The sequence below is a fragment of the Montipora foliosa genome, chromosome 6 (genome assembly GCF_036669935.1).
Source record: "Montipora foliosa isolate CH-2021 chromosome 6, ASM3666993v2, whole genome shotgun sequence".
NCBI lineage: Eukaryota > Metazoa > Cnidaria > Anthozoa > Scleractinia > Acroporidae > Montipora > Montipora foliosa.
This window is the reverse complement of record NC_090874.1, coordinates 12,176,065-12,188,564: the sequence shown is the minus strand read 5'-3', so window position 1 is coordinate 12,188,564 and position 12,500 is coordinate 12,176,065. Positions and strand designations below refer to the sequence as shown.

General features: G+C 39.2%; 2 protein-coding genes across 3 annotated transcripts in view; both read right to left on the bottom strand.

Annotated features, from left to right (window-relative positions):
- Nucleotides 1-10,749, bottom strand: part of LOC138006701 (myoferlin-like) — a 65,600-nt gene extending 54,851 nt beyond the window's left edge. Inside the window, exons 1-4 of one of the 2 annotated variants that reach the window (XM_068853188.1) lie at nt 10,631-10,749; nt 4,583-4,847; nt 699-754; nt 55-149 (exon numbers count right to left, since the gene is read on the bottom strand). In XM_068853188.1, coding sequence (XP_068709289.1) covers nt 55-149; nt 699-754; nt 4,583-4,673 — 242 coding nt within the window. In that variant the 5' untranslated portion in view covers nt 4,674-4,847; nt 10,631-10,749. Of the gene's footprint in view, nt 1-54; nt 150-698; nt 755-4,582; nt 4,848-10,610 lie in introns of both variants that reach the window. The other variant, XM_068853189.1, reaches the window with a different exon arrangement.
- Nucleotides 10,750-11,606: 857 nt separating this feature from the next.
- LOC138006704 (NHL repeat-containing protein 2-like) overlaps nt 11,607-12,500 on the bottom strand; it is a 15,022-nt gene continuing 14,128 nt past the window's right edge. The window contains exon 10 of the mRNA XM_068853199.1: nt 11,607-12,500. This exon is cut by the window's right edge and continues 461 nt beyond it. The gene's annotated coding sequence lies outside the window, so the exon portion shown is untranslated.

Genomic DNA, 12,500 nt, shown 5'->3' with positions numbered 1-12,500 from the left:
GGAAATTACGGAAGAAGATGAATAGAAAAGGAAAAAAAAAAGTGGAGTACGTACTTTCTCATTATTTTTATTTTTTCATAGTCTTTAACTTCAACCGCCAGCATGTCATCGGCGCTCAATGGCTTTCCTGAAAGGTCCCATTGTAAATCCTGTAATGACAACCCATCGCATGCTCAGTACTAGTTACAGCACAAATACCGAAACCGCGCATTTACATGGAACCACTTTTTTCAAAGGTAGATAGCGCAATCCATCAGTTTGATCACCCTCTCACGTTTAGGTACCTTTAACATCAAATATGTTATACACTGGACGGTGATTGATCCAGAAGACATTGCTCCATCATTCCAAGTACGGTGCCAAAACGATACCTTCTTAGAATTAACTCACAAGAAATGAAAACTGAAATCAAAGACCATATTTGTGGGGACTGATCAAGGTGACCTTATTTCAAACCTGTCCAGAGTTTTAACATAATGTCACGGATGTCACGCTCGAGTCCCTCAATAACCAAACGGGCGCCATTTTGCTGTTCCAATTTAATCTTCCACGAACCGAACTCAATTTGGCAAACTATAGTTTCCGTTAAAAGAAGGCCGCTGAACGCGTGAGTGAAAACTAAGAATTTGGAAGAGAATTTTTCTATGTTACTGGAAAAAAACCGAAACAATTTACTTTTCTAGCAACAAGTGATTTACCTGGTTCCACACCGGATCCAAGGTGTCTTTTTGAACTTCGGTTTTCTGTTCATTTCCTGTAAACAATATCAATACATAAGATGAAATAAAACACTTTGAAAGTAACATTCTTTTTAAAGAACGGTTATCAAAGGGTGCCAATAGTAATAAATGTTCAATTGAGAAATCGCCATGCAAATAAATTATTAGATATTAGGACGAGTATCGAAAGAGACTGAAGTACTTAGTAATAGAGTGTTTTCACGTGACCTCATGACGGCCATTTTGGTGTACCCAACTAATCCTCCCGGAATTGAGCTCTACTATCATGCACACGTTTCCTTTTGTTTCGGTGGAAAAACGAGGTTAATTGAGCAGTAGGCAATTTTGAGCTCTACGGAATTTAGCTCTACTATCATGCAAACGTTTTCTTTTGTTTCGGTGGAAAAACGAGGTTAATGATCACGCGAATGAAAAGACTCTACATGAAGCAACGAGAACTTAAAAATAAATCACAGAAGATGAGACTTAGTGCAAGAGAACAGAATATGTTGAGAATTCAAAAGAAATGCATTGTGACAACCTTCACTTCATTTAAATCTAAGCCACGCTTGTTGTGGCATGTTCCGTATGCGAATCCTAGCCATGGGGAGGAAGTAATTTGTGAAAAAATGTACCGTCTATACACGTTTGCATGAATCCACTTTCGTCGTAATTTAAATGATACTTTGCTGTTTACCATGAAACACTCTTCAGTTGTTCGTTCAAATTTAAGATAGGTTTCGATTTTTAATTGGGCTTCGTGTAGTGATGATTACAGAATTTAATTTTTGTCAATTTTTGCATTCCTTTTCGTCCTTCGGGTGGTGCCTCGCGTGACGGCTAACTACGAAGGTCTCTACGTTTAAAATTGTTCATCGTTGCGCGCGCCGTTACTATATTAGTTAACGAGCCAACTTTCCCCCGGCTGCTTAAAGTTTCCTTAGCGCTAACTCGCGTCAATACTATGACAACCATAGTGATTTATGAATTGCCCTAATTTCGCCCCTCAGCCTATTCGCCCAAAATGATAGTCTAAGTTTGCACGGAAAGGTAAATGTGTTCGTCCAGACTATTGTTTTAAGACGATTTAGAAAGCAATTCTTTGATTGCACTTAACGTCACGGCGGCCAACTTGGTGGAAAGAACGATAGAGAAGAAGTCTTTTGGGAATTTGACTGTTATCCTTTAAACCTTAAGCTACATTTTTCCTATTGATTTGGCAACAACATGGCCGTCTTATCACGAGAGTGTAATCAAAGAATACACTATAGGAACAGTGTGCAACTATCTACACAAACACAATAAACCGGCCAAGATTACGTGTCACGTATTCTAATCGAAATAGTTTAACTTCACGGAAAGATACGCTGGTCTGTACATGCATATGGATAAAATTAAACTTCGTTTGCTCCTAGTTCTGTCAGATATTTCGTATATAGGGTGAACGATTTTTCAGCTCGGGCGAACTGACACTGGGGGAAACGACCTTCCTCCATGGTTAGCTACCGTCAGTATTCGAGTAACTCTGCCATTGTGTTTATTGGCTGCAGAAACAATGACTTTCTTTGTTCTGTGGTCGGAGATTTAATATATGAAAAAAATAGAAGGTCACGTTATAAAATATTGAATATCTGTATTGGCAAGATATTATATAATCCGATTTCGAGAAGCAAGTGAATGATCATAACATTTCCCTAACGAAGATTTTTCTTCCTAAGTTTGAAAGCAATGTTTCCTTGTTTAATATAATCACCACAGACACGAGCAATTTTTCACTGCATGCCTTAACTACTTTGCATATTAGACAACGCAAAATCATGACCCAGTGTCTCGGGCAAGTTGACTGACAAACAAATCCTCCTTATGACGCCTCTAGAATGTTTACTTAATTTATTAAAAACAAATTTTATTGGTGACGATGCATTGAAAACACATCAAAGACACGTTTTAGCTTGTTTTCATAGATAGAACTAAAAATATTTACTACTCAGCTATCAATACAACATAGCGGTTCCAGAACTCACAGTTGTGTGGATCAAGTGGCCAAGTGATTAAACTTAGTGACAAGTTTGTAGGCATTTAGAAAGTGCCATATTTGACGACAAGGGCTTGAAGAAAAGACCACATGAAAGGGTTTTGTGGAACGAGATGGCCAACTTGAAAATAGGCAAAGGTTTTATAGGAAGCGATGACTGTCGGATGGATTTTTGTGGTTTTGTTTTTCTCGGTTCCTTAGTTTACCTAATATGGCAATAAGAAAATTGGAAATTATTTTCAGTAACGGAATCACGGAAACTGACGGCCAAATTAAATTGACGAGGTCTCATGATCATATTCTGATATACCTGCTTGTCAAAAATCGACAATTTTAGCTTATCCCTGCATTTGTCATTTTAACGGTCAGGAAAGCGACAAATTTTCGCAAAACAAAATATATCAGTAGCACTTCATCTGCATATTTTTCGGTGGTTTTATTACTTTTTTTAACGCAATCTCGTAGCAAAAAAACAGAAAGCAAACATAAAAGCGATGACTGTCGGATGGATTTTTGTGGTTTTGTTTTTGTCGGTTCCTTTACCTGATATGGTAATAAGAAAATTGGAAATTATTTTCAGTAACGGAATCACGGGATCTGACGGCCGGATTAAATTGACGAGGTCTCACGATCATCTTCTGATATAACTGCTTGTCAAAAATCGACAATTTTAGCTTATCCCTGCATTTGTCATTTTCACGGTCAGGAAACCGACAAGTTTTCACAAAACTAAATATAGCACTTCATCTGCATATTTTTCGGTGGCTTTATTACTTTTTTTTAACGCAATCTCGTAGCAAAAAAACAGAAAGCAAGCATACGCTTGTACATCTCCTATCCATTTTCTCCTTGTTCCAAACGTACAATTATAGTTAAAGATAACAACGAATGAATAGAAACGCCCCCAAAAAATCTGCATTAGCATAGACGCTATACTTAAAAGGGAGGAGAGAGTTTTTGCCTTGGAAATGAAGCGAAGCTACCAGAAGCTCTTTCTAAATCCGCCCGTACAATATCTTCTATTTCTGTACAATGTTCAAATGGAGAGGATAATGCACTATGCAGTTATTCCACAAAAAAATAAGTAAAAATATTCTGTTCGCAAACATGAACTATCGAAATATTTTGCTAATCAATTTCATCGTGAATTGAAGCCTAACAAATTCTATATTTTAAACGGCCATTATATGCCCTCTATCAACTGAAGAAATGTTATTCATTTTATATTCTGACATCATCAGCTAGCTACCTATAAACTTATTAGAAAAGTCTTCTCCGTTTTTCTGAGCGAGGCTTTTTTTTTTACAAGCGAATGAACAACCGTCAGCTATTCATACCATAGCAGGACCGCTTATGATTTGATATTGAAGCTCTGTGATTGTAATTCAAAGAAGTAAATGCATCGTTGACTTTAAAGCAATTATAAACTGTAAACAGACTTTAAAAGAATTCGAACACTGGTATCTTGGAACTGAAATTGTAAGATTTTATTTCTTTTCCATTCTAATGAGCTTGAAAGAAAACAGACGACCGACATAACTTCATAAAGAGAAATAAAGTTTCACATATTGGATCCCCAAAGCTTTACTTGAAAATTCTGCATATTAATTAGTGGTAATAACGCCTTCCCCTTACAAAATATAGCCAGCTAATGCTCCAAAACAATAGTTTTTGACAGTTACTTAGCTTTAAACTGTACAGTTTTGTTTTACCAAGCTAAATTCAACTGCAAAGTTAACTTCACTGGAAAAGTTAATTGACAAAACCAATGTCAAAGTAAAGGCGTAACTCGCAGACGGAGCTTTTCAAGATAAACCGACACACATACCTTGGAACTTGATTATTACGAAAGGATCAGACTTTCCAAACGTATCAACGTCCGGTAGACTGGAAGCCGTTTGGACGGTAACTTTCAACATCTTGGGGCCGTTCGAACAACTCCAATCCGTCTAAACAAGCATTCTTCCTCTCGACGTTTCGCTACAATTGCCCATGCAACAGAATGAAGATCGCAAATGTCACGGTCCACTCCGCTTTATTGCCTCACACCCATTCAGGACTATTCTGCATATTAATCAGCGTTCTGCAAAGATCTTTAAAGACAAATAACCAAACACAATGAGATTCTTTGCATAAACAAGGCCGTGATATTCAATAGCTCACAATTGAAACATTTTCTTCATAATTAGCGCACCTTTTCGTCCGAGTAAGACAAACGTTAAATTCGCAAGTCCGAAATTCTAAAAAAATGTATGTTTGATATTTGTTTTGTTAGAAAACAAATTTCTATCGCCTTAAATTTTCGATTTCGAATACGGTGTGGTATTTAGTTTGGTGCTCATAATGAAATCAAGTCTTACTGCATTAAAACTCTTTAAAGAATGCAAAAGTTAAATGGCAATATATACTGATTTTCTTAATCAAAGTATTTGGCGAAGGATTTTAATTCAACCTTGATTGCCTTTGGTCCCTTGATATTTCGTGTCAGGCGTACCCGAGCGTCGCATTTTAATCTGACTGACGATTTTTATTTGAAAATATTGACCAGACCTGAAACCAGAGTACGTTGTTACATGTGTTGTTGGCTTTTCAACTTTTACTCAATGGTGCAAAGAAAATTTCTAAAATGGTGAACCACCGTAGTGGTAAGATTTTCTTGAAAAGGTTCATTTGTTTAACATTTCGGTTGAACGAGTTGATTGAGTTTTCGATCTCACAAGAGTAGCACTCTTGAGTGTGAAAAGGTTATGAAAACAACATTAGGATTGATGAGACCTTACTTGTGATCAAATGGTTGTAATTAATGGAACGAGCAAGCGTTACCCAATAGCTCATTTCCGTATCGCTGTTCTGTTTGTTTTAGTTTAAAAGCGAGTTTTGGTTCGAAACCATTGAAAGTGAAAATGAGTCAGGCTGTAAACCACGACTCACTAATTAGGGGCCGTAGAGTACGTTTGAAAGTGTGGGGGCCAGATCGAGATAGACTAATTATTGAGTTAGGATTTCGAGTTGGATTTCGAGTTGGATTTTCGAGTTGGATTTTCGAGTTGGATTTTCGAGTTGGATTTTCGAGTTGGTCAGTGTAAAATACAGATTGCAGACCAGGAACCAGTTGTTTAACCCCCGATTAACGCTAAACTCAGTTTAAAAATTAACAAAAGAGTTTTATTCTCTACTCCCAAATGCTGTTCAAGGCTGATATTCGGTAAAACTTTACATTAAAAGAAGTCAATCTTGAAAAGCAAAAATTAGCAAAGGAAACTTTCACCAAAACGTTGAAAACATGAAACAAAAGTTTACGCTAATCCTGGATTAAGTTAATCGGCTTTCGAACAACCGGGCCCACGGGTAAAATGCAGACCATTTAAGCAATATACCACAAGTTTCTATGGTTTATAGGCTGATAAACCACGCGGGATGTTGGTAGAACACGGGAAGAATTCGTAAATCACGAGCCGCGGGCGAGTGATTTACGAATTCTTCGAGTGTTCTTCCAACATCCCAAGTGGTTTATCATGCCTATAAACCATAGAAACCTGTGGTCTATTGCTTTCATATAATAATCCAGAAGACGCGCGATTTTTCCATGAGTTTACTGGCACAATAAAACATAGCTGACTGACCAATAAAAGCACGCGCATTGATTTGGTTATTAGGAAGTTTAAGCATGCAAGTTTTTGAGACGCGGACGGCAACCGGAAGTGGGCTGTTTTCCATTTTAACTTGTCTGTTCACTACCACCTTTATACTGATAAGTATCTTTTCTCCATTAGGAATGATTAGCATAAAAATCTGTGCGACACCACTGTCCTGGCACGCGAGATGTTCTCTTCCGGTTGCCGTCCGCGTCTCAAAAACGCACGTGCTTAAACTCCCTAATTTATATAAAAGGTTATAATGTAACTGTTGAAAAAGCCCAAACCCTTTAGAAGTGCTAACCTTAGGACTAATTAGGCGAAAAATATATTGAGGCTTAACTGTTTGGGCTTTTCCAACCATTATAACCTTGCTCTGCATTTTATCCCTGGTCTGCAGTTTACACTGACCGACTCGAAAATCCAACTCCAAGATCCAACTCGAAATCCTAACTCGGAACATGGGCAACCTTGGCCAGATCTAGGTATATGTGCACAGGGAGCAGAGGAGTCCTGATTTGACCATTTTTCCAGTTAAATTAACCGTACAATTGCAGCGTGAATCGATCTTGTTGATTTGAATCACCGTACGTGATCAAACTGCATACAAACGATCGTGTTACACTGAGGTTGAATCCTATCAGCGAAACGAAAGCCGCATACAGTAATGACTGTAGGCTTGTCACTAGTGGTGACTAACAGTCTCGGCTCTTCGTGTCTCGTACGGTCTGCTCCCTGTGATATGTGCGAGTGGTGTGAATTACCAAGTCTTTGATCAAGCCAAAAACAACACCGTAAGAAAAAGTGGGGGGCTATAACCCCCTCCCCCCTCCCCTCTCCCCCCTCCCCCCAGTCCCTGCCTCACCGCGGTCCCCGCACCTTGATCCAAAATTCGAAAATAAGCCATTGGCTGCGCAGCTTACCATACGTTCTCTAGACTTTACAACTGGACCCTCATTTGAATATCGAGATATTGGGGGTACCAGTCAACCGAAAATTGCATCAGTAAATATCTTAAGGATCCTATACAGACAAAGGAAATTTATGTGATATCACCGCTGTTGCATGATGATGAATTCTTTCGTCCTTCTGGTGGAATGTTCCTTTCAGTCTAATATTTTTCCTTCTTATAATGTGAATGCAGTCACGTGATAAGACGGCCATGTTGGTGCCAATCTCGTTCCCAGAGTCCTCGGGCTCCTTGGTCAGCGGGTGAGCGCCCGGAGAGACTCTGGGATAATCGACTCCATTTTCCCAGAAAAGGTGGGTTCCGGTCTTATTACGCATGCTTGAGTTTAACCGGAAACAGAAAAGAGAAAACCGTAAACAGTAGAAATAGCTGGTCGAAAGTGTTCGAGAAACAAGAATTTTAGCCTTACACACAAAGAAACTGGAGAGATGATCATTGGTTTGCTGTAAGAGCAAGTGAAGATGAAACCTCTGACGCTTTCGGTAAGTGTATTTTTAGTGTTTCAGCGTACATTCCATCGTTCAAAATGGCATCGTGCAAGCAACACGATCGACAAATTTTTGTGGAAACGACACAAATGTCCTCCTCTAGTACGATTTGATGTTTCCGTAATTCTGCATGGCCTCGACAAGACCTTATTCCACGGATTTCTCCTCAAAGAGACTGATATAATGTTTTCCCTCGGTACTTTTGCAACAGCAACAGTAATCACTTTTTAGCAGCGTGGGAAAATTCCCGTACGGTATAAGACATAGTTCAAACCTCGTGGTTTTTTATTTTCGTGATTTACATATTTCTGAGGTAGAAAAACACAAACAGCACTGAAACTAGTTTTAGAGTTTGAATCTCCCCCCAAATTCTGGGGCTTCCGAATTACTTACCGACTTCCTGTTGGACTGCCATTGTTACGCAAGCGGCCAATCAAGAATATAGTTCAAGTTGACTATCCCAGAGTCTCTCCGGGCGCTCACCCGCTGGCCAAGAAGCCCGAGGACTCTGGGTACGAGATTGTGTTGGTGCCAAAACAATAGCACAACAACAAATTTATTTGTACTACTACAGCATTAATTACAGAAAAATGTCGCTCAAGTTTTTCATAATTTCAGAGTCAAATATCGCTATTGTTCTTGGAAGACCTTAGACAGCAATGACTAGAACCAAGGTTGTTGACCAGCGGTTTTCGTTAAAACAATGGTTTGCTGGGGATGCTCAGTCTCGCGGGCTCAGAAAACCTAGTTGTGGTCATTTTCATTGTTCTTTCCACCAACATGGCCGCCGTGACGTCAGGTGTAACTCCATAATTGGCCATTTTCGATATATTAAATATTCAGCTTGAAAGTGAGGCAGTGAGGACAAAGACAATAGAAACACGTGGGAATTAATGTGAAAAGAATTTACATAACATCCACTTCCCTTTGTCTTTGTCCTCACTGATCCGCTATCAAGCTGAATTTTAATATATCGAAAAAGGCCTATTTATCCCGATTTTTTGTCGCCGATGAAAGATTTTGAACAATTTCATATTCGAGAACAAACCAAAACAGAGGCTGGTAAATAATCCTTTTTTATACGTACCGAGTAGTCAGTTGGTGGAATGCCTGACCCTGAGACACCACTTTATACACTAGCTTTCGGGCTTTAAAAGGAAAACTGAAAGGCCATGTTTTCTTAGAACCGAATATCATTATGATCATTCGATTTAACTGAATTGCTCTCAGTTATTTAATCCCTTCAAATGACGAATCAAACTTTCTAACGAAACGGCTACTGCTTCTGCCTCGAGACCACTCAGGGCGCGTTCGATTGACCGTATTCCGGAATAGGAATACATGGAATAGAAGTTAGAAATCCTTCGTTTTTACGGAGATTCACATTAAAATTATCAAGCACTTGCTAAAATGCTATTTTAAGCATATGTTATTATCCTTGTTGCTTCAAAAGCGCCAGACATACCGTTTTAAATCACCACTCGGCTTATTCTTATTCCGGAATTCGGTCAATCGAACGCACCCTTAATTTGGTGAGCTTTGTTTATGTCCAATTTTAGCTCCTCAAAAGAAACTCCCATTGAAACATCGTCGCCTATTAGGGTTCGCTCATTCCCTCCCCTGACGTTCTGTTTAACACAGATTTATAGCGCCGACGTGATTTAAGGACGGGAATCAAGCTGGAGCGAGCTGCAACTACAACCTGATTAAAGGGGCTATGTCACGCTATTTTAGGGTGTTTAGGGGAAATCTTTAGTTAATCACGAGTTTAAAATTCGAAAATGATAACGCGGAATTCCTTTAGTGATGAAATTATCGTTACGTCACAAACAAGATGATTCTGAGCAAAAACGACCTTTATCCAGGCGATTTGTAATAAACTTGAAAAACGTCGAGCCGACTCGGTTTTTTTGGACCAAATGCAATCTGTTTCAATCTAGTCCATCCATGCTTCTCTTTCCTTTTGTTGTATTTCTTTTATGTTGTTCAACGGTTTTAAGTGGTTATTGCAATGTTTCTTCTACCTTTTGGACTTTTTGGGCCTTTCGCGTGGTATGAAATTACAACTTTTTGCGTGACGTACCTCCTTTAAGGAAAACCGACCTTTAAGTGATCTCTGTGAAAATTCTTCATATTTTCACTTTCCAAAACATAACGAAAACAATCGAAATGATTGCCACAGGAAATGCAGCCAGTTTTGGCTACGTTTTGGTAAAATAACTCTTCAGTAAGAAGTAAATAAAGAATTGAGTGGTTCCTTGACAATATAATATTGTCAATTGAGTGATCACGAGGGTTCAGATTCCAAATCGCGTGGTTGAATTATCGTTCATGACATCGTACAATTAGACTACAGAGCTAGCAAAAAACAAACAAATAAATTGACAACAACGAGGAAAACAAACCACGCAAACAAAGAGATGAAATCAATAGATGCTACGTTGTAGCACTTCAAACAGGGACAGGAAATTTCCAATCTCATCACGTGGGTTTCACATTTTTCCGCGATGTTCTGAACTGTTTTCAAGTTGTTTCGCTCAATACTACCAGCTTAATTCCTGGGCAATTGACTCATATATTTGTTACTTAGCGAAAGGAGTCTGGGAAATGATCACAATAATGCGAATTCAAATTTTCCGGCGACGATCTCCTTCTTGTGGACCGACCCTTATTTGCTCCGATTCGCTCAAATCTCGGAGAAAACGTGTGTCTGATACATTCGCATATGGATAGTTTTCTGAGTAACACTTTTTAACCTAGTACCAATTAATAATTCAAAGTACCTTTTTGTTATGATTCCAAAATGCAAGGCTAGCCAAAACCTGTTTTGTTTCAGAAGGATCCCTGTGAACTAACCGTCACTTCAGCTTGTGACAATCTCTACCAATGTGTCATTGGTCGAAGTCCACTTTTAGTAGGCATTGCTTTAAAGAAATCAGTTTGAGAGACTTATCGTTAGCAACCACCTTCCTAAAGCAAGAAACTTAAGAAAATGGCAAGCTGTTCCAGATTAATCAGGCAAATGTGTTTTATGTTCCGAGGGCCAAAATGACATGCATTGATTTGCAAATAGCCTTGGGAACTGCCACTTTTTTCCTTTCAGTTTTCAATTGTCAATTTAAAATTTGATCTCGTGGAGAGAGGCGAGAAACAGAACACTTAACGTCGTTTATAACCAATCAGTCTGTATTAAAGTTAAATGAATATTGACTTCCCTATCAAATTACAACAGTCTCGAAAACCCTTGCTCATAACCCATCGATGATGTGATCTGTCCTTTTTCAGCAAATTTCGCTCTCGTGGCGTAGGTAATATTTCAAAGGCTTGCGGCGTCCCCTCCCCCCTCCCGCGGGGAAGATCTTAGACAGCAATGACCAGAACTAGGTTGCTGACCAGCGATTTTCGTTAAAATAATGGTTTGCTGGGGGTGCTCATTCTCGCGGGCTCAGAATACCTTGTTGTGGTCATTGTTATTTAAGGTTTTTCCTCCCGCGGTGTCTAAGGCAACGCAAGCATGCGCAAAAACAGTCATAAAGCAAGTGGAGTCCCGACGGTTATGGATTAGTTTTTGCCTTAATCTGGAGTTGGGAATTCCACTGCCATCTTAGTTTACTATGGAGTGAGGAATTTCTATGGTCACGACAAGGGAGTCACGGGGACTTTTAACTCTAAGATTCGCGCTGCGTGTCTCAGTGTTGGCCGCGCCGTGATATTGGAAGAGCGAGCACAACTGGTTTCACAGTCAAGTACCCAAGTTTTCATTATGTACACAATTTATTGTGAGCCATTTGATATTAACGTTCCTAAAAAAACACACCCAAAGCTAACAAGCAGATGACAATTTAGGCATGAAATTAATATCTTTCTAGCAGTTATACTGTGTCACGAACTGCAGATCATTTTGTTGAATCTCGTTTGTTGTTCGTAACACGTGAAATTCATCCGAAAACTTTCAGAGGTTTGGAGAAATGGCCGCATACCAGAACTGAAATGTCACGTCAAACACAATGGAAACCCTTAGTTTTTGACTACCGATCCGTTTTCGTAAGTAAGCCTTGTTTCAGTTTCTCAAAGCCCGAAAATATTTCGATGTTGTCTCAAAAAGGGAATTTTAAGGAAAAAGGACACGTCCCTAAGCCAAGGGAATGGCGGGGTATTGAATCTAGAGGCCTCTTTTCATAAAACGTTTTTCAATGTACTTTTTCTTCATCATTTTGATTTCAGAGGCATCTGTCGAACAATTAGCAAGCAATAAAAGTTCCTCGTGGCAACGATACCGTGATATCGTGAGTTTCGGCACAAATTCCACTGCAAGAACGCTTAGTACCACTCCCTCTCGAGTACCAACGACGCCTGTCATTTTTTTCTTTACATTTTGTGGTGAAAAAAGGATAGAAAAGTAGAGCCAAACGAGGTCGAAAACTCCCCAAGAGGGGATTTCAACTTCCTCGCCCCATCCCCTTGATCCACTTCTGGTGAAAGCGGTCTATTTACATGTTGTCAAGGTAACCGTTTGCTTGTTTCCATTCCTCCTGAAATATCACAGCTTTCCATAGATGTAGCGAAATACCGTGTCAGTTTGTCTAAGCACGTAAGAACCTAGTTGCCTCAAGCTCAAAAGAACTGATCCTGAGTAGTATATGCGAGAATTTC